The sequence below is a fragment of the Peromyscus leucopus genome, chromosome 17 (assembly GCF_004664715.2).
Source record: "Peromyscus leucopus breed LL Stock chromosome 17, UCI_PerLeu_2.1, whole genome shotgun sequence".
In the NCBI taxonomy this organism is placed as follows: domain Eukaryota; kingdom Metazoa; phylum Chordata; class Mammalia; order Rodentia; family Cricetidae; genus Peromyscus; species Peromyscus leucopus.
The window spans coordinates 1,799,620-1,821,840 of NC_051077.1; the positions used below are offsets into that span (position 1 = coordinate 1,799,620).

Below are 22,221 nucleotides of genomic sequence, written 5' to 3' on the forward strand. Positions count from 1 at the left end.
GGGAGGGAGGGAGAGGGAGGGAGGGAGGGAGGGAGGGAGGGAGAGAGAGAGAGAGAGAGAGAGAGAGAGAGAGAGTCTGACTTCTGGGGATTTGGACTTACTGTCACCACATTAGTGACAATGGAAAGTCGAGCTTCTCTGGTGAGAAATAAAACCACATTCATCCACCGTCACAGGACCTGCTTGGCATGTGAAGGTAACAGGGTATCCACAGACCATAGAAAACACCAAAAACACCCACCACTGTCAGTGATATACCGCTTGTGTAAAAAAAAAATGCACAAGTATCTATGTTAGAAGTCATATTGCAAGATGCAACCTTTGTCTAGAAATCACTTTCCTATAGGTCAGGAACAAAATATTCAATTTTTATTAATAACAAAAAATTAAATAGAAGTAAAGTGAAAGATGAAAAACCTGAAAACCAAAGGCTATCCAAGGTGTCAGCATTCGAAGCAGACGTCTGTAGTAAAGGCTTAGAGACTCAACACCCCAAAGATGGCACCTCTTCCACCTGCCTCATTGGTGTCGGGCCATGCCTCCAGAGCCCTGCATTTTTGTTTGTCATTGTTTCTGTTCTACACCTCAAAGAAAACGTTCTGCAGATGTTGAGGGAATGGAAATGACCAAGGATGGGTTAGAACCTATGAAGATGAGCACCTCAGGAAGACTGGCTCATACTGGTGTAGAGTACCACCCAACGAAGGGGCAGACGTCGGGGGACCACACAAACCTGGTCTGTGTCATGACTCAAAGGTGCCCCATGGGCCAGTGGGCTGCTGGGAACATGCATACGCCTCCCCGCTGAGCACACCAGGCAGGGGCATGGGCCCTGGCTGTCTTGGAGTTGGGGCCCCACTCTACGGAGCCCAGATGCTCCTGCAGCCGCAGCTCTGCCTGTAGCAGGGTTCTCTGCTCTTGGTGAATTTGAGAAACTGAAAGAAGGGGAACCCTGACAGGCAACCCCTGCTTCCCCCACCCTCCACACTCAAGACAGCCAGCCAGTTCCGTGGCACCTGGCTGCACTTGCTTCTTAAGTGACAGCTGATCACCAACCTCACCCCAGGGAGCAGTAGCTCCCAGGATAATTAATTTCCCTCATATTGTGCCACCAGCGGCTTTTAATTTTGTAAAGTTGCCCATATTTGAAAGAGCTACACATCCTCTCGGTTATTAAATGCCAACCACATTTGTTTACAAATAAAACCAAGTTAATTAAATACTGCATCTACGTTAGCAAGCGATAAGAGAGCATGGCTTCTGCAGGCAGATAGACCCCTGTGTTAGCCTCCAGTCACGGGCTACAGAGCAGGTCCTTGGAGACCACTGCACTCCGAGGGGGGACCGTGTCCAGCATCTAGCCCAGACACACTGTTGGAATTCACACAACACCTGGAAAATACTGAAGCATCCGGCACTTTCCAGCAGAGAGGCAGAAGGAAGGCTGTCCACTGTTGTAGTTCCTTCTGAGGACACATTTGGCTGGTGTCAAGCAGAAGGGACCCGCTCTGGGGGTGCAGGGGTAGACTCACAGCGCCTCGTTCCCTCCCCGTCCACAGACAGATGGGATCTTGGTTTTGTCTACATTGTACCCTCACAGTGTCTACGCAAACAGATGTTCCCACAGAGAATCACACGGCAAGATTTAGGCGTCTGATGCCGCAGCCGAGGTCAGGATGCTACATGGCTAGCCTGCAGGAAGGAGGAACTAGCAGCACCTTGTACCCTGCATCCTTCCCCAGCCTGTTCGTGTGCGTGACCCTCTCTCTACACATCCATTCCATAGAATGAAGTGCTGTGACACTTCCTGATCTCAAGCTTCTAGATGATGTCACAACAGGCAGGGTACTGGCTTTCTTCTGTCCACCCCTCCCCCAGCCTGGCTGTGAGCAATAGACAGAGAGAGGTAGCCAGTTCCTGGTTCAACCAAAAACGTTGTTCCTACTTTGAAGGTACCAGAGGGCCAGTGCAGAGGACTCAGCTCTGGAAATGATGGACAGGTTGGTGGCCACACCTGCTTTTGGGGGCCAGGAAGAGCCCTCAAAGCTTGACCTGTTCATTCTCTGGTACCATACAACATGCCCAGAAGATGGCTACAGAGCCACCCTGTGTTGCGGTGTCCTGTCTTCCAGATGTTCATGTCCTGTACCCCTTGTGCTGAGGTGTCCTGTCTTTCAGGTGTGGACGCTCTGGGTCCCCTGTGCTGACGCGTCTCGTCTTCCAGGTGTGGACGCTCTGGGGCCCTCTGTTCTGGGGTATCCTGTCTTCCAGGTGTGGACGCTCTGGGGCCCTCTGTTCTGGGGTATCCCATCTTCCAGGTGTGGATGCTTTGGGACCCCCATGTGCTGAGGTGTCCTGTCTTCCAGGCATGGTTGATTCCTGCGACCCTTTCATCTGATTCTGTGAGATACTCCCCAGAGATCAAGACGTCCCCACCACACATCCTGAAGAAGTTTGCAGGTAACATGGAAGAGGCTGTCGGGGCTGTTTTTATGGAGGATTTGACCTAGCTTGTCTGGTTCAAGGGGCACAGGGAATTCTAAATGACCCAAGGAGTCACCTCCAATTCTCTAGGTCTTCAATTTCATTACAGAGCAGCTCACTTGGAATCTCTCACATCAGTTTAAGGAACAACAGGGGATTATAGGGTTTTCTGTCAGTTCTACTCTTCAGTTACTTTAAAATTCTTGTCTCAGAAGTGGCTTTTTATGTAATCAAACCTATTTTTCAACAAGGAAGCAAGCACACCTTGCCCCCGCACTAGGTCTGTAAGCCGGCATTAGACCCTTGACCCGTGGGTATGGAAGCTGTGTGAAAATGTGATTTTCTTGAAGGCACACTGAGTATCCATGGTATCATTTCATTTACTTTAAATCAGAAGGAGAAGCTTCTAGAATTGCATGCTTCCCAGGAAGAACATCAGATGACCACTGGGGACAGGTGAGAAGGAACTGTCACCTCCCCTGCCCATGCCTCTGTTCGAAACTTTTTTCCTCAATTGAACATGCATAGCCATTGTGAGCATGCATTGCCATTGTGAGCATGCATTGCCATTTTGAGCATGCATTGCCATTGTGAGCATGCATAGCCATTGTGAGCATGCATTGCCATTTTGAGCATGCATTGCCATTATGCTAAGTGACATGGAGGGAAGCAGAGAAGAAATGTGTTCATCTTTTGTTTGCCTCCCTTGGAAGGCAGGGAGTTTTTCTGTGGGGTTCTCTGAAGGGAAGCCAACTTCTACAAGCTAACCTTGTAGGCCTGGAGTGAGGGGAGGCTCAGCCAGGATGGGGTCGGGGAGGTACTCTGTCACACGGGGGGCCAGGCTCCTCCACAGGCAAAAGGCTCCTAAGAAGACTATTTGTGACTTCTGATTCAGAACAAGCAAGATAAGGTGATGTAGGCAGACCAGGGCCACAGGACTGAGTCCCGTCCCCTGCCCCCCCCCCCCAGTCACCCAGTGGTGAAACAGTAGCTAGAACAAAGGACCTGTCCTTCAGATCCTCGTGAGCAGCTCCTCTTTTGGTCTCTGCTTATAGCCATGAGCCTGGGGGAGCTATCTGAATGGGGTGGGCACTGATGCCCACCCACTTCCTCAAGGGGCTCCTGGTAGCTGTTGAATGTTGGTCCTGAATATATAAGCTCGGGGCTGGGACACCCCACTCCAGGTGTGTGGGGTCAGGTGAGAGGTGATCTCAGGATACAGGGAAGCTGTGTCCTGGGGAGGAGGCTGTCTTAGGGGTACAGGCAGGTATATCTATAAACTGTTGAGCTGCATCCTGGGGGCAGGAAATGATCTCCACTTGGTGTCTTGCTTTCCTGGTATTTGCAAGCTGTGGGCCTATGCTTTGCCTGCGTGCTGGTATTCTAGCTTGGACCACGATAAATGAATAGGACAGTGCTGATTCCAATTACCACTTTCAGGTGGTGATTAGGACTGCCTCAAAGGCTTGTTGAGAAACTATAAAGTGACAAAGTTAGGCTGTGTTTCCACAATATCAGGATTTTTAAAATAATAATTCACAAAGTTCAACAGTTTTGTTGGTAGATTTTGACCAGCACTATCACTTTCCTGGCCAGTTGAACACAGGTTCTTGTTTTTCTTCTTCTTTTTTTTTGGTTTTTTCAAGACAGGGTTTCTCTGTGTAGCTTTGGTGCCTGTCCTAGATCTCGCTCTGTAGCCCAGGCTGGCCTCGAACTCACAGAGATCCGCCTGCCTCTGCCTCCCGAGTGCTGGGATTAAAGGCGAGCGCCACCACCGCCCGGCCGTGGTTCTTGTATTTCTTACAGTCATAATTACTGGTATCATTTTTCAGATCACACATAACAGCATAAATATTTCTTGCTTATGTCTATCACAGAATGGCAACAGGGGGCTAAAAGGGGCTCTGGAGAGTTCAGGGAGTCTCAAAGAGGGGTGAGCGCAGAATCGGGGATGCTGACAGAGATGCAGAGAGTCTTGGGGGTTGCAATGTGTCTACTGCTGCTGCGCAGTCCAGCTGCAGGGTCAGAGTTGAGCTGCAGGACTAAGGTATGATGGAGGCTGGCGCAGTAAAGACGGAGCAGCGAACTGACAATTCAGGAGGTGGCGACATCAGCGGGCCCTGCGGAGCTGAAGGTCCCGACCGTTGGGGGTTCCCTGCTGGTCCAGACGCACACACTGGGGGGTCGGACGACACCGGGGTTCTGTTGTCACTACAGTGTGAGGTCATCTCGAGTGGTCCAGGAGAAGGAGTTGGACCCTCTCCTTTGGTGTGTCCAGTAGGTTCTTGGTCATGCGTGGATTTCCTGGTATGATTTTGATGCACCCGTGTGCCCCTTTCATCCTGACTTCTTCCATAGTCTGGACACACCGGTAGCCCTGGACACACCTGGTCTCATCTTGTTTATTTTGAAAAATTTATAGGACGGTGCCCTTTCCACTCTCAGGGATAAGTCAGTCTGTCCCACAGATGGTGCTGGTCATCTGTACGTCCAGGTGCCCAGTCTGTCTCCATCCTCAACATGGAGTCTCTCAGGGCAAGGCAAAGTGTGAAGAACCAGTGCTTTCCATAATGGAGTAATAACCCAGAGCAGGACAGGGCCTGATCTCAACACTGGGGAAGGCAGAGAGGCTATGGTAGGACTCCTGGCAGGGCTGGTCCCCAGCTAGTTCAGCTGGCCTTGTTAGCATTCTTTCAGACCCTCACCACTGCCTGGCCTCCCAGAAAGCATCCCGAGAGGGATCCAGGGATGCCAGATGGCTCCTAGGCCAAGTGTGCACAGGTCAGCCAGCTCTTTACCACCCTGCCGTGAGTAGCATGTGTCAGGTCCGAAACAGACACACATGTTGGGATCTTTCCACGGTGTCAGATTAATTGATTGACAGTACATCTTCAAGGTATGTGGTAGCTGAAATGGCAGCCGTTTACCAGATAGCAGCTTCCCTGAGCCACCGGCTAAGGCGAACACGGGTTTATGATACTCTTCATACCACACATCTCTCAGTAAATACGTCACTGTATCTCTCCATATTGTATACATGTGGGTTACCTAATGGGCATCAGGGGTTAAAGAGGCTGCAGCATAGTTTCCAGAAGCTTCTGGAGTGGCTGATGGAAATGTGACCAGAGTCTGTTTCTCTGCCCGTCAGTCCTCGACTCACACTGACGTCAGTTGACAGGTCAGTGGGGCCACCATCATTGTCGGGTGGAGTGTCCACTTCATTATGGGGTGCAGGGGAGGAAGGCACACCTTTCCTGGGTCTGGTGTGTCCCATAAGTTCTTGGGTCTGGGTTCCATGATAAGATTTTAATCTGTCCATGTGCCCCCACAGCCTCAAATTCACCCCGGCGGGTTTTTGGAGTGGCACTCTCTATTCTGAGGACTAAGTCCTTTAGCAGTCAGGCTGTGCCTCACGGGTGGTGCCAGACAGATGGTGGTGTTCATGTTTCTGCCCAGGGACATTGCCATCTTCCAGTCTCAAAATGGAGTCAGAAGTCCCCTGTAAAATGGAGTCTCTCTGGGCAAGGTGGTCCCAGAAAACAGTTTTATACAATATCAAGTGACTTAGAGCAGGCCAGAAATTGATCAACACACCCTCACCTCTGGGGGCTCTGTGTACCTTCCTGCTGCCCTGCTGGGTGTGAGTCCCTCCCCCCCTTCCTTCCCCAGGCACACAGATACTCTATCCTCGGTGACAGGCACCTTCTCAGCCATCCCCTGACGTCATCCTAAACCTTGTGGTTACCCCTGTACTCCAGGCTCTCTGTACGCGTGGTGGTAGGGTCCTGTACTGTCCAACAAGGTTCTGTAGGCTTTGTGCATGGCTGTCCAAAATAGGGAGAGTGGAGGTCAGCTTCCCTGAGACAGGCCAGGCAGAGGCTGCCTCCAGCCCTCCCAGTCATGTGGGGAAAGGCGGGGGCATTGAGCCCCGCAGAGGCAAGGCCGCAGGATGTGCATCCTCGCTCAGGGCCAGCCTTTGTCTACCCGCTAAGCCTAACCTCCTATTGCCTGGGAGTTGATCTGCATATTCAATTAACGCTGCTGCTTTCAGTGTTTCCACGGCAACGGAATTGTTTCTGTAAATGGCATAGTGTCTGCGCCATCTATGTTTCTATGGTGAGTCTAGTGGACCCAACCGACCTAGGCTGTCACTTCCAGAGTGACTGAACCCAGCGACACAGTGTCCACACACAGGGCACGATGACCTTCCATGTCCCCGGTCCCCCGAGGGTTCAGCTAGGCCCTGCGGCTCCGCTCTGGGCCCTCTGAGCCCCATACAGGAAGTAGACCCTGGCACCTGTGTCTGTAACTTCTCCCTAAGGAGACACCAAGGTGATGGCGTTTTGTTTGCGTTCACGTATGCCCACGTGGACACGTGTGTGCACAGACACTGTGAGACAACCTGTGCCTGGGTCTCACCGGGTCAGCTACACTCGCTGTCTCGTGAGCCCCAGGGTCCTCCTGGCCTTGTCTTCCCTGATGCAGGGGTGGGGTGGGGTTGGCCCCTCTCCCCTCGGTCTGTACGGAGTCCTCCATGTGGCTTGTTTACCATCGGGTCCAGTTAGCTGCCTCGGCCACGGAGGCACCACATTGCCTAAGTCAAAATCAGTTTGTGACGGACTAGCCTCTCCTTTAAGGTCCTTTATAGTACAGGGTACTGTTTTCCCTTTCAAGGGGAGAGGGGCCGGAATTCATGTTCAGCTTTTGGTCTTTTGTTGTTTTCTTTAAGGTTTATTTTAGTTTTACTTATGTGTCTGTATCTGTGTGTGGCTATGTGAGGTGAGTGTCCACAGAGGCCAGAGGTGTCAGATCCTCTGGAACTGGACTTAGAGGCGGTTATGAGCTGGCCCACCTGAGTGTCGGGAACCTCACTTGGGTCCCGATGAAGGTGGTACACACCTTTAACCTCTGAGGGACCTCTCCAGCCCCCAACGTGTGTTCCTTTAGATTCAGCCTCCAAATCCAGTAGCAGTCCTCATGCTGTGGCTCCGTGTGCATATGGCACATGGCAACCTGGCCACCCCAGGGGTCTTGTGTTAGCTGGTACCTGGCCTGGCTCTGCTGAGATGCCTTATCAGCTTAATCATCAGAGTTCCGTCCCCATCCCCCATTATGCTCAGTTAATTAACTTTATTTTGTTCAGAAATTTCATTCACATCCTAGTTTCAGATCAAGATTTGCATGATGAACGATGGCAGTAACAAAATCTCCATTCAGTCCGTCAGACTCCCACCCCACCTCACCCCCCACCCCAAACCCGGCCTTGTTTCCTGCAAAGTCAGGGCTGTGTCTGTGCCTTGCAGTGTGCGACATCCCTCTCTACGAGATCTGTGACTACAACATCACCAGGGACCAGTGCAAAGAGCTCGGATGCTGTTTCTACAGGGGCGTCTGCTACAAGAAAGCTGTTCCCAGTGAGTACAGAGACCACCGCGCACCTGACCTGGTCCTGGTCATTGTCCATGGTGTTCATGTCCCATCTGCCACCAAACAGCGGGTTGGAAATTCACTGACTGCTGACCGCTCACAACCGCATGGAGCTCTGCTCTGTGTTGAGTGTGAGGGGGCTTCTCATACTCCCTTTCCTGGAAGAGGGTGGGCTTGCAAATGCTGGATGTGAGACTGTCCCTACCAAGACAGCTGTAGGACCAAGGGTGACGTTGGCCGCAGCCAGCTGAGAGTCTGATCAGGCAAGGCTGTGCTGTCTGGCCAAGGACTGTGGGGACATCTGAGAAGTGCTCTGTGGCTGGGTTTCTCCAGAGGCCACATTAACACCGCACTGGAACACACTACAGTCCTGAGATTAGTCTTGGGCTGTTCATTGAGCGGTAGGGCAGGCTTCTTTCTCACTGTGTCCCTCCTGAAGTGGGAGCAGGAAGGAGCAGTGGAATCCTAGAGAACCAGGTGGCAATAGAGAAAAGCTGTCCATTCCGCCCTTGGATAGATTCTCACATGTCAGGACTGTAGCCTTCTGAACTTGGAGAATGTTCTGAAGTAATGTCTCCAAACCATCATTGAATTCCATTGGGAGGCTTATGAATTTCCTTCCTCTGTTGATAGCTTTCAGAAGGGTAATCATGGGAGCTGTGTAGTATGCATCCATTCTTCATTTCTATCAGAGAAGAGGGGTGGACTCTCTGAGGCCGGAAGACCACACTGGCCATGCAGCAGGAACCTTGACATGCTGGCCGCCTGCCCGTTCCCTGTGCACAGTGCTACACGCTCTCAGGTCCCCCTCCTGTTCTTTCTTCCCCTACTACAGGTAGACTGAGTCCCTTGAGACAGGACTGTCCCCTTTCCTGGTACAAGACCTGGGAAGTCAGGGAATAGTGACCCATGGGACCTGCCGGGCATGCTGCCCCACACCAGCTCCTCAGGAAAGAGCTGGAGAAGGGCAGACAGGGCTGCACTGCCTTCCACCAGTGCCATGGAGACTGAGCGTTTAGGCAGATGATAATGAAACCCACCTTTCCCCAAAGAGGCCGCAAAGGACACCACCAAGGACTTTCTGCTGGAACCACCCTCCTATGTCTTGACTTAGGAAGGCTCAGGAGGACCTTCCTCACTCCAGGGGAGGACTGACCCTCACACACCAGGACCCCTTTCTGTCATCTAGAAGAAACAACCAGAGCTGATGTCTTGTTATTATTTCTATCGAGACAAATTGGTCATTCTATAAAATGCATTTTTTTTTTCCGGTTCTGGCAATGGATCCTTGTGTGTTAGGCTAATGCTCCATCTAGAAGCCACCACTTTAAAAAATGCAACTTTATGGGCTTTAGAATGTTCACAAAGTTGGACGGCTTCTAACACTATCTAATCTGAGACCATCTCACCTCACATGTTAACATCTATTTCCTAAGGCTCCCTCCTGGCCTCGCTGATTTGTCTGTGGGTTACCTGTTCTGGATACGTCATACAAGTAGAATCACAGAATGTGTGGTTCTTTACCAGTATGATTTCCTCCCTCTCTCTCTCTCTCTCTGATGCACGTGTGTGTGTGTGTGTGTGTGTGTGTGTGTGTGTGTGTGTGTAATCTCTCTGTGTGTATATTTGTCTCTGTGTGTGCGCATGTACATGTGGGTGCCCGTGGAGGCCAGAAAATGGTTTTGGTTCCCTGGAACTGTTAACAGGTGGTTGTGAGCTTCCTGATCTGGGTGCTGGGAACCAAACAGGTTTTCTCTAAGAGTACTATGCACTCATTTTTAAAAGAAACTTTCTATTTTTGAGATTAAAATATAATCATAGTATTTCCCCCTTCCCTTTTCTCCTCTCAACCCCTCTCCTGTACCCCCTTGCTCTTTCTCAAATCCATGATCTCTTTTTATTATTACATACACATACACACGCACATTCCTAAACATGTAAATACAACAGCTCAGTCCATATAGTGTCACTTAGATGAATATGACTTCAGGGATGACCAGTTTATATTAGGCAATCAGTTTGGGGGTTCTTCCCTGGGAAGGATTATTTCTCTGGCTGTCAGCTTCCCATTCCTTAGCTACTGTAGCTCTTTGTCTAGGGTTGGAGCCCCATGGGATTTTCCCTTCTGCGTTAGCATGTCTAGTGCATGCCTAGCATGCTTAGGCAGCCATGTGGATGAGATTTCCCCTGTGTGGCTTTGTCATCTCTAGGAGACACAGTGGGTGTCACAGCAGCATTCCTGCTCCTCTAGCTGTCCCCTTTCCTGCTCCGCTCTCTAAGCCTTGGGGGAGGAGCTGTGCTGTAGGTACATCCCGTGGTCCCCGGTTCGCTGCATCTTGACGGGTTGTGGGTTTCTGTCAGCAAGCGCAGTTGTCTCTCCAGCCCTGCTACCATATGCTTTGAGACGGTCTTTCCTCAGCTTTATAGTACTCCTGGCTAGTTCTATGTCAACTTGACACATGCTCGAGTCATCTCAGAGGAGGAAACGGAAATCGAGAAATTGCCTGTGTAAGATTGAGATGTAGGCAATCCCGCAGGGCATTTTCTTATTTAGTGACTGATGGGCGAGGGCCCAGATCATTGTGGGTGGAGCCATCCCTGGGCTGGTCGTCTTGGGTTCTGTAAGAAAGCAGGCTGAGTAAGCCATGGGAAGCAAGCAGGTAAGCAGCACCCTCCATGGCCTCTGCATCAGCTCCTGCCTCCAGGTTCCTGCCCTGTTTGAGTTCCTGCCCTCATTGCTTTCGATAATAAACTGTTATTATGAAAGTGTGGGTGAAATAAACCCTTTTCTCCCCAAGTTGCTTTTGGTCACAGTGTTTTATCACAGCAATGGTCACCCTAAATAACACTGTGGCCTCTCCGAAGAGGAGTCATCAGGCTTCCCGTTTCAAATGGAACTATTGGCCAGGCCTGACTTCACAGATCATTTTGAGTCCCAGGATTTCCAGGGTTAGCTTGTCTGCCATGTGCTGCATTCTGGCCCCCTTTTCGGGGCACATAACAGCACATGGCAGTTCTCCTGGGGTTGGCCTGGAGCCTGGTGATACTCTACCCATAATCTGCTCCTGCTCATACTTGCCATTCCTGTTGTTTGTGGAATTGGCGACTCCGTGCTCATATCACAGCAGGTGGAGAAACATTTGTAGAACACAGCTCTTCATGTCTGCCATGGAGGCGCACTTCTCAGAGGATGCCAGTCTCTTAGGCACTTACGATGCTTAATCTCAATTGTCAACTTGAAGAGATCTAGAGTCACCTGGGAGATGGGCTCTGGGCGTGCCTCTGGGGGACTATCTTGAGTGGGTCAATTGAGATGGGAGATCTGCCTGCTGTGAGTGTCAGGGTTCGCTGGGCTGGAATCCCAGACTGTCGGAAAAGGAGCCTGTGAGCTGAGCGTAAGCAGTCAACATCCTCTCCCTTCCGACTGTGGATCTAATGTGACCAGCTCCTGCCCATTGACCTCCCTGCTCTGATGGACTGTACACTCAAACCGAGGCCCACACGGCCCATCTCATCTTTAAGTTGCTTTTGTCCGAGTTTTATCTCAGCAGCAGACAAGAACCAGGGCAGAAACTGGGACCAGGAGTGGGGCTGTTGCTGTGATGGACCTGACCGTGTTAAGCCTTTGGACTGGTATATCGGAAGAATATGGAAGAATTTGGAATTATGGGCTAGAAAAATCCTTCAGTTATCATAAGCAGATACTAATGGGTTGCTCTGATGGGAGACTGAAAGACCAGAATGCTGAAAGAAATGTAGGCAGCGGAAAACCTGGCTGGTGATATTTCAGATAGGAGTAAAAATTCAATCAGGAACTGAGATGGGTCTCTTGGGGTAATATTTTGGGCAAGAATCTGGTTTCTTTTTGTTGTATTCCAAGAACCTGAGAAAAGTTGCAGCTAAGGAAGTGGACTAATTTGTCTGTCAGAGGAAATCTCAAGATAGGAGGGCACTGGGTTCCGTACTGAGAAAGCAGCTCTACCTGTTAAATAGATTAGCACCACTCAAGAGAAACCTGTGCCGCACCGGGTCAGGGGAGAGTTAAAACCCCACCCACCCGAGCCACCGTAGTGTGAGGGTCCAAACATCTGGAGGAAGCAAATGTAAGATGGGGTTGTTGTTCCTCCAAGGCAACAGTCCTCCGGGGCAGTGCTTCCCCAGAGTCAGCACATGCAAGCCAGGGCAGCTATGGTACAAGCTGGCTGTGTTACAGCTTGAGCTGTCCGAAGAACTTGGCAGCATCGTCCATGTAGCATTGGTTTTGCAGGCATAGAAAATAAAAGATAGAGGGGGTCGTGGAATCTTGCTCCTTGGTTTCAGAGAGCAGATGAGGCCAGGCACCGTGTGGCAGGGTTGGAATCCATGCAAGGAGTTCCTGTGAGGCCATTGTGTGAGACTGTAGGTAAAGCCTAAGTTAGAGTGGACACTCTAGGATATTGGAGATACAGGATTGTGGGACACAGGCTGAGGAACACTGCAGGCATGTAGTAGAGCCACCCTGAGAGAGAGAGGCTATGGTGTTTTGGGTGGCATAGCCTTAGGGTAAGGCTGTGTTCCTTAGCACCCAACAGTTTCATGGTGAGGCCCAGATGTTGCACACAGAGTTGGAGGATTTGGTGTTTGCCCTGCTGGAATTTCATCTTGCTTGGGCCTAGTCATCTCTTGGTACCCAGATCCTTCCATTTTGGAGTGGACATATTTATTCTATGTTGCTGTATGTTGGAAATATGTAACTTGGTTTCTACTTTATAGGAGCTCACAGTGAAGAGAATGCCTTGAGTCTCAAATAAGATGTGGACTTTAGACTTCAAGCTGTCACAATTGTTAGACCGTGGGGTCTTTTGATGCTGGATTTTATTTTGCATTCTGAGATGAACCTGAGACTGGGGAGAAGAAGTGGAAGGCTATGATTTAAGTGATGTGTCTGGGCATCAAGTTAACAAGTGGAATTGGGATGGTGGGTCTCAACTGTCAACTAGATGAGCTCCAATCACCCGGAAGATGGCATGGGGGTATGCCTATGGGGACCATCTTGATTGTGTTAGTGACGATGGGAAGACCTGCCCGCTGTGGATGGCACTGTTCCCTGGGGTGGGATCCTGGACTGTGTAAAGAGGTAGAGGTGAGCTGAGCACAAGCATTCATGACTTTCTGCTTCCTGGATGTGGATGCAGCATGGCTGGCTTCTGTCTTCTTGACTTGGCACCGTGACGGACTCTACCCTTGAGCTGTGAGCTGAAATAAATCGTTTCCTACTTAAGTTGCTTTGGTCAGGGTTTCCCCAGCAACAGGAAAGTGCCTAAGAGCACTTCTGCAAATGAGCATGTCTGGAAAATTCTATACTCAGAGCTCCTCAAAAGCCGGAGAAATGAGCATCCAGTTGACATTTAAGACATGCTTTCAGTTGTTTCCATATGAACATGTGGGGCACCCTCAGTTTCTAGTCCCAGCCAAGAGCTGGAGTCATTACCTCAATTGCTACATACACCCAGACCATCGCTGCTTTTTAATCTGCTGTGTCCTCTGGACAGTTTCTCAGCAGATTTTCTCAGCAGATACTGGCGTTTTTGTGAAGGTTGCGTGTGCCACCCATTGCTTACGCTAGAGCCGTCACCAGTCACTCACGTGAGGACAAGCCATGGTCTCTGGAGTGTCTTAGTTGTGGGTCTCCTTCAGGAACCCAGAAAACAGCACAGGCTCTCAGGAGCTTGTGTTGGACAAGGGGCCACCACACTATCTCGTGGTAGCGGATCTGGACCCTCTGTCCATCTTTTCCATATTAGTAGACGAGTGTGTGGGTGCTGCCTTTTCTCAACTTCTGACATCTTCCAAGTTGAGGGGTGGGGCCATCGGTAGGAAGATTCTGGGCAGTGAGCCCGGCATTTCAGTTCTCACTGTGCCCTCAAATGATTTTTCGTTCCTTTGACATCTCTCTCATTCGAGGCAGCAAATGAACCTTTGTGCTGTGTAAGTTGTAGGATTCGGTGACAGGGTATTATGAGTTCTTTGTGCATATAATTCCATGTTATGAAAACCTTTCACCAGCTTCTGAAATAGGCTGGTTTGAAGTGCACACTGTGTTATGGCAGAATCTGTATTATTAAGAATATAAACTTGGGGAATTTGCATTAGATCTTTCAAGAAGAACAGGGAGTGAGGAGGGAAGACTTGCCGTCACTCTCCAGTCTTGATTTAGGGCACATTATTCAATATGTCATTTCTTCTGAGTATTTGACCTCCCGTTTCTTCATGGGACTTGCTGAGCTGACTTCAAAACTTTTGTTAATTGTGCTGGGGAGACGTTAGTGAGTTGTTCCCTCGGGAAGATCACCCTTTCTTCTGCTCCTGCTGTCTGGGGAGCGTAGTCACAGTGTCTGGCTTCTGACAAGCCACACGTGTGGCTTCTCACAGTCAGACGCTGTGCAGAGGGACTCACAGAGTCCAGTCTCTTACTCTTGTTCACTTGACAGTGGGGACAGGACTGTTCCCGCACGTGGAAGGTGCTGATAATAAAACATGAAAACATCACGTATGCCATGCTCACACATGGTTCTGAATTTATCACGTTCAAAGACTCTGGGATTCAGGAATTGGTGGGGTTTTACCTTAAGGCCCTGAACTCACTCGTAAACACCTTTCCTTCCATTTGGTTCTGTGGGCTCAGCATCATGAAGAGGGCACCTCCCCTGTGGAGCCCCATGACATGCTTTGTACTGTGATTCTATTACGCTGTAGCAAGTTGCCCCCAAAAGCTGAGTGGTTCAAAGAGTAGTGCACACGCTTCACTAGAACGGGGATCGGGTGATACAGCCCACGCAGCACCCGTGACTGTGTTACCATAGTCTTGGTTGGTCGGGAGGAGTCTCTGCTTCTGGTAAGACTGGCAGAGCCAGCTTTTGGTGTCTGCCATGGGAATCTACTTCTCAGTCTCAAGGGCTGCTTGACTGTCCTTGCAATGCACTGCAGAAGACAGGGTAGACACCGCAGAGTCATTTTGGGCCAGCGCTGGTCTCCACTCTGCCTTACCCCCTTTAGTCACAGGTCAGCCATCCTCACGGTGGGACTGCTTCTCTGGGCTGGGAAGATCAGCGAGCGACCACACAGCAGGACATCCTAGCGTGGCTGTGCAAGTCTGGGGATTTGAAGGAAAGAATTTCCTCCTCCTGGTGTGTGAGTTCTCAGTCCAGAGCCCTCTTAAAGAAATAAGCCAACTGGGAGGGAAAGGGATCCTCAGTAAGCACTTTGCTGTTGGCACAAACCTGTCATCCACAGCCACGGGATTTCAGGGCCCATTCCCTCTCTCCAGCTCCTCCCAGGCGACATGTTGGCCATTGCTTACAGGGCTCACATCAGCGAGAGTGTGAGGACCTGTCCTGACACCGTGAGCGGTCCGACAACCCTCTCTGGCCTTCCGACCCTTCTTCCCTTGTGTGTGGGATCCAGGTGACTCTTTCCTCAGAGCAGGCCGGGGTTCATGGATCCTGTTGGAATCCTGCTCATTGCCTACGGGGCAACTTGCTTTCTAGCTGTGTTGGGAATTGAACCATACGTCTGCTCTAAACTTGGTTTTGGGAGCTGGTGAATGCGGTCTGTCGTGTCCAGAGAGCTGCTTTAGATTCCCTTCTGTTGCTGTGATAAAACATACTGACCGAAAACAACTTGGGGGAAGAAAGTATTTATCTGGCTTCTACTTCCAGGTCACAGTCCATCACCCTGGGAAGTCAAGACAGGAACCCAGAAGCAGGAATCACGGGGGAATATTGCTTGCTGGATCACTCAGGCTCATATTCAGCTAGCTTTTTTTATACAGCCCAGGACTACTTGCCTAGGGAATTATACCACCCACAGTGGGCGGGGCCCTCTGTATCAATTAACAATCAAGAAAACCTCTCACAGGCATGCTCATAGACCAATTGATAATGATAAGTACTCAGTTGGGACTTTTTTGGTGATTCCAGTCTGTCAGATTGACAGCTAACTGGGACAACCCTTCTCTTCTCAATCAAGATACATATACATCACTTTAATAACTTTTATGTCCCAAAGATCTTATGTTAATATTATAATATTAAACACAGTCAAACTTAAAAAGTCCCACAGTCTTTAAACATTTCAAGGCTTAACAAGGCTTTGAGGCTGGAGAGCTGGCTCAGTGTTTAAGAGCACTTGTTACTCTTGCAGAGGACCCAGCATCAGTACCCAGCACCCACAAGGTGGCTCATGACCATCTGTAAGTCCAGTTCTAGGGGACCTAATACCTTCTTCTGATCTCGGTGGGCACTTGGCATATATATATATATATATATATATATATATATATATATATATATATGCAAAGCACTTATAAAAAAATCTAAAAAGCATCCAAGATTTCTTAAGTCTCAAGTCTCTTAACTATGGCCACCTGTAAAATAAAAACCAAGTTAAATACTTCTTATCCCAAAAGAACCATGGCATAGGAACACTCAGACTTAAGCAGAACCAAGATCAAGATTTTATAGTTCAATGTTTGGCATCTACCAAAACATTACTCATGATCTTTTGGCACCAAACACTTTGGGCAGCCACACCTCCCCAGCTCTGCCATCTTTAAAACATATGGCTTGTTGTGCGTGTTTAGGCCAACTACATGCCACAGTTGTACTGTTCTTGGTGCACATCAAACGGTCCTGGCATCTCCAGTATCCTGGGGTCTCTACTGCAACTGAGGCACCTTCCGCAGTGGCCTCCCTTGGTTTCTCGTCAGGGACTCTGGCCCTGTCACATGGTACCAGACCTCAGCTATTTTCCATCACTCTCTTAATCTTGCATCTTTCATGCCTTCAAAACAGTACCAGGTGGGTGAGTTTTGCACATTGTCCAGTTCTGCTTCCAGCTTGAGATGCAGCCTTGGCCTTCTTAGGTATTAATTTCTGTGTGTTGATTGGGAGGAAATGCTTTCCATGGTCCCAAAGAATACCACCTCGATGATGCTGACCTCTTATTAATCACAGCTGATTTTCCATCGTTAGCCTGACTGGTCACCACAGATTGTCAGTTCAGAATGTCACACAAATGGTGCCTGCAGCATATTTGAGACCTCACAAGGCAGGCCTCCACACAAGGCAGGCCTCCACACAAGGCAGGCCTTCTCACAAGGCAGGCCTTCTCACAAGGCAGGCCTTCTCACAAGGCAGGCCTCCACACAAGGCAGGCCTCCTCACAAGGCAGGCCTCCACAGCCCATGTTACTCTCAGCATTATTTCACCATTATTTCCCAAGCTCTAATCATTGGTTTTTGTTGCCTAAAGTTCCAAAACCTTCCAAATTCCTCCAAAAAAAAAAAATAGTCCAAAGGCATAAAAAAGCGGCATGGTCAGATCTGTCACAGCAACAATACCACTTACGTCCTGGCACCACTTTCCGGTCTAGTGTCCTTTCAGGTCACATGATAAAACATATTTTCCAGAAGCAACTGAGAGAAGAGGGTTCACTTGACTTCTGCTTCCATACCACAATTCATCATTTGGGGGAAGTCGAGGCAGGAATGTAGAGGCTGGAACCGTGTAGGAATACTGCTTTGTTGACTCATTCAGGCTTACACACAGCTAGCTTCCTTACACAGTCCAGGGCCACTTGCCCAGTAAATAGAACCACCCATGGTTGCCTGGATCCTCCTATGCCGTCAAGCAAGAAACTCCCTCCCAGACATGCCCACAGACCGACCACCTTGATAAAGACAATTACTAAGTTGAGATTCTTGAGGTGGTTCTAGGCTGTTTCAAGTTGATAGCTAATGCCGACTAGGACAGGAGTCTTTGTGGGTGTGGTTAGTCAAGAGGCTGTCACATTGGAGCAAGATGACCCCTAATCCAACATCCGATGTCCTCACAAGAATGGAGACAGAAACACAGAGGGGCCAGAGCCCTCCAGAAACCATTAGAAGCCGCAATGAAGTGGGCTGCGGGCTCCTGGAGCCTTTAGTGAGGCTCAGGCATGGTGATGCCTTCATTTTTATGTGTGACTCCAGACCTGTGTAGCAAGAAACATCCGCTCGCCTAAGATCCCTGCTGCAGAAGTGAGTATGTTTTTGAAGGGCATCACATCTAGCAGAGTCCTTTCTGGCTGGTTGGGGACACCTAAAAGTCCTTTAGAGGGAGGCAGAGGTAGAGGCTTGAAACAAGTTTTATCCCTTGCGTTGGGTGTGGCCAGCAAGACTGTTTCTTTCCCTCGAGTGGAGGGAGAAGGATGCAATAAAGCATCAGCAATAGTGGGACTTCTGTACCCCACATGTGCCAAGAACGAAGAGGGGGTGTGTGGTGTGGGAGCTAGAGGGGCTCTTCCTGCCTGTGAGACGTCATGGCATTGATGCCCTCTGAGGAGACACGCCAGGCTGAAGAACCCAGGGGCTACGTCCTCTCAGCTGCAGCATCCCGAGCCAGCGGTCTAACGGGCTGGTGGGGTGACCACATGGGGCCATTGTGCACTCTGGGTGGGACCCTCCTGGTGACCCCGGGTCCGGATACTAAGCCAGGGGCTTGTCTCACAGTTTATGTTCACGTGTTCTCCGTCCTGATCATGCTCATCGCGGGGTTCTTCGTCGTGGCCATCGTGTTCAGGTGGGTCCTCTTCCTTCTTCCGTGTGGGAGGCGTGGTCTGGGGCGGGCACTGGTTCCCCCTCTCACCCTGCTCCCCTCACCCACCTGCTTCCACTCTGGGTGCAGCTCCTCTTAGTGAGAAAGGCGACTCCCCGACTTGCAGTGGGTGTTTGAGACCCCAGGACTGAGCAGTACTGAGCTCACCACGGGCTTTGTTGGTTTCTGCAGCCACAGGTCCTGGGACCAACTGCTGCTGGAGTACTCAGAGACAGCACCCAGGAGGTCCCCTGGCTCAGGCTAAGGACTGACGAGGCTCTCCATTGTCCTTAAGCCCTAAGGAGGGAGGGTTTGTTTTGGCTTACAGCTTGAGGGACGGTGCTGGCGGCAGTTAAGTTGGTTTCTACCACCCCGATGAATCGAATCTGGAAGTTCTATCAGGTCCTGTCACTGTCTTCTTAGTGAGTCTAGATCCAGTCAAGTTGATGCTATTGACCTCCACAAACCCCACACGATGCTCTAAATCCTGGGCCGATACATCTGTGTACTGTGTGGGATGTCTGTGTTTGGGTGTGTCATCGTCCTGGAGACTGTGACGCTTTTGACCACACAGCTGGTTTCTGTCTGCAGGGCAGGGCTGATGTTCACGTCAGCGTCCACCTCTGGTGTGCCCGCTGCTGTCGAGGCTCTGTCCTGTGATTGGCACAAAGCCGTGGGGAGGATTTACATACCTCACCTAGCAACTGCTCCAGCCCCTCGGGTGGCCATCACAGCCTGTCTGGCCGCACACTGTGCCTTTTCTTCCCGGGCTTTGCCTTAGAGAGACTGAACTGAGACAGTGGAGCAGAGTGTGTGGACCTCATCACCACAGAGCCCGTGTACAGCGTGGGTGGAGCTTCTGGCTCTAGCTGCTGGGCTGTGACCGAGGCTGCTTCTCCCCCAGGGTTATACAGGAGGTTAAGAGAGAGACGGAGATCTCTGTGGAGGCCGAGTCGTCAGCCAAGATCAGTGAGGCGCCTGAGCAAACGACTACTCAAGACCCGTCGTCGCTCAAGCCTACCTCTACCGATAGCACTAAAAGAACTACAAGCCAAGCAGATGGTAGGCTCCCGTGGACTGTCCGTCTCTGCCCTTGTGGTCTTCTGTTTGCATGTGCCCCGTGTCTTTGATGGCCCCCAGCAACAATGGCAAATGCTGCTTGAGGCCGGGCAGGATTCCAATGTACCCAACTTCGGGGGGGCCAGGGTTCCTCTTCCCTTCCCCACCATGGTCGGCACGAGTCAGTGCGTGTCCTAGGTGTATCCAGGTCCTCCCCGGCGGCCGCTGTGCAGTGAGTGTGGCTGCCGCTGGTGGGGAGACGGTGGCCGAAACGCTGCCTGCACTGGTTCATGGGAAGCAGAGTCACATGCTCGTCGGTGACTCTCGGGAGGCCGCACAGACAGACCTCTTGTGGCTTTTCCTGGGCCGGATTAGAGAAAAGGAAGTCCCCAAACACGGCATCTTGATAGGGGGGTGTGGAACAGAAAGGTCTGTCTCGCCTTGACATTCAGCCTCATGGACTTGGCTTCATGGAAGTCCCCCCGGGAGGGTGGGCCCAGAGGGCCTGGCTGCTGGCCTGTGTACCTGAGACTGTCTGCAGGACAGAGGTTCATCTTTTCCTTGGTGCCTTCTGTGTTGAGACGGGGGGGGGGGGCGGGGGGGGTGTGTTAAGACCTCCTAAGGCTTCAGTCCCCATGATGTCTTGGGAAACAAGGGCAGTACAGGCCACCCACCACTGGCTTCTGGGCAGATGCCTGCCGTATGTTTACCCGAAGCCCTTGATAAACATCTCCTAAGGGTACTGAATGTCCCATCAGAGAAACACTCAGATATCCCCCCTGTAATCCAGCCACAGTGACACTCTCGGACGCCGAGGAAACGGAAGAATAAAGTGCCCAAGGAAGCAGTGCTGTGAGGACGTCAGCGATGTGCCTCAGTGGACACCTTTGGTGTGTGTGCCGGAGTGACCACCTGCGAGAAAAAAAAAGTAAATAAAGGTATTTTGAACATTGCTTCTTGCTCTCTGCTGCCCTGTTCCTGGCCATGCTTCATCTTAGGAGAAAGAGCATGCCTGTGCGTACAGGCAGGAGCTGGAGTTTGGTCTCCACAGCTCTTCCTGTCACTAACACGGAGACCACTGGACAAGGACAGTGCGCTAGCACAGATAGGCCGCCTGTGCCCTTTGCAGATTCAGGGAGTCCGTGACACCCAGTGAAGCTTTCCACGGATCAGAGGATCTCTTCAGGGGAGGAGACAGTCTTCCCACTGATGCACCAGCCATCTATAACCATTCCACCCAAAGGCACCCAACCTTCTCTGACGCACACTCTGTGGTGAGAGCTTTCACGGGCTTCAACAGGCAGGGGCCCAGATGGGAGGCTCAGCGCACCCACTGAATGCTTTTACGGGGTGGCTGGCTGGGAAGCCCTTCATCTTGGGCAGCGGGCTCTACCCTTTGGAAATGAACAGCATCTGTGGAGCTAGGGCTGTGGGCTTTGAAGAGATGCACACAGTTCATCTCAAAGTTCCTGCAGGGTCACTTTGATGAAAAGTCAGGATGAAAAATCCCTGGAGGCCCTCGGGTGTCTCTTGGCTGTGGGTGTGGAGGCTGCCTCCCTTCCATAGAGGCTTCTGTGGGGGCTGAAGCAGAGGGATTTCTGCTGGCCCTCCAGTTCTCACTGGTACCTGGTTGGTCTTGTCTCTTAGAAAGGGACACAAATTCCAGGCCTTGCCTATTGCAAGGTCCCAGTCATCCCAGACTGCTATGGGCACAAGGATGAGCATGAACAAGGATGTGTCAAGATCCAGTGACTCTGTCAGGAATGTAGGTGACAGGTTGGACTTCGGTGGAAGCTGCAGGCCTTGCCTAAATGTTAGCGTGCATTTGGAGGCTTGTGATGTGGGAAGCTGAGGTCTCCTTTGATGAAGGAACAGTATGGCGGTAGGGTGGCACCCTCCCCGGGACAGTGCTTGTTGGAAGAAGTTTCCAGCTCTTTCTGTATTGTTTCCACAGAAGTGACACTTGGAGCATCAAGCTTTGGCTTAGGGTATACCTACGTAATTTTTTAGGGGCTGCCCCATATTCATGAGGCACCGATCACAAGTACCCTTTGGGGTGACCCCTCTCTGCTAGAGTATCACCTGTTCCCATGTCACCCTGTGTAGTTCTTAGTTGGGATCATCACGGACCTGACCTGCACAAACGAGTGGACACCGTCATCTGGGGCCCCATCCCCTGGGAAGGGTCTCTGTCATGTGTTGAATGTAGAAAAGAGATTTCCCACGTTAGGCCCCAGAAGACCCACTGCCCCTACCATGGTACTCTGGGGACCAGTGTACGGAGGATGGAGGGGTGGGGCTGAGGGCCCAGGGAGCAGTCTTTCTGGGGACCCTGGTGAGGGGGAGTACCTAACTTGGCACCCATCGGAAGGTGGTCAATAGGTGGCCCTGTGAAGGATGGCCTGTTGTGCTCTGATGAACGGCTTTTCCTTGAGTGCGCCTGTGATCTGCCAGTGGGAGGGGACGAATTCCACCTTCTCCAGAGTGTCTGGAAGGAGTGTGGCAGGCGTGGCCTCCACCCAAGGCAGATGGGGGCGCCAGAGTAAGAGTCGATTAGAACTATTGAGATGTCTGAGGCCCTGGGCGGGAGTCAGGGCGCCCGGTTCTCACTGCCAACTGTCGGGGTGTGATAGCTAAT

The 22,221-nt window shown here is 50.9% G+C and overlaps 1 protein-coding gene across 1 annotated transcript; it reads left to right on the forward strand.

Annotated features, from left to right (window-relative positions):
* The first annotated feature begins 417 nt into the window (after positions 1-417).
* On the forward strand, positions 418-20,536 carry Tex29 (testis expressed 29). The gene is made up of 7 exons (XM_037211588.1): positions 418-2,000; positions 2,179-2,224; positions 2,367-2,460; positions 7,788-7,898; positions 18,440-18,509; positions 19,429-19,586; positions 20,374-20,536. The coding sequence occupies exons 1-7, from the start codon at positions 1,990-1,992 to the stop codon at positions 20,412-20,414; spliced, it is 531 nt and encodes a 176-aa protein (XP_037067483.1). The 5' UTR covers positions 418-1,989; the 3' UTR covers positions 20,415-20,536.
* The last annotated feature ends 1,685 nt before the right edge of the window (positions 20,537-22,221 follow it).

What these genes read in the sequence shown, in the direction of transcription:
- Tex29 (XM_037211588.1), top strand. An exon ending in CTACAAGAAAGCTGTTCCCA is followed by an intron (nt 7,899 to 18,439) that starts GTGAGTACAGAG and finishes CTTGTCTCACAG; the next exon opens with TTTATGTTCACGTGTTCTCC. An exon ending in AACTACAAGCCAAGCAGATG is followed by an intron (nt 19,587 to 20,373) that starts GTAGGCTCCCGT and finishes CCTGTAATCCAG; the next exon opens with CCACAGTGACACTCTCGGAC.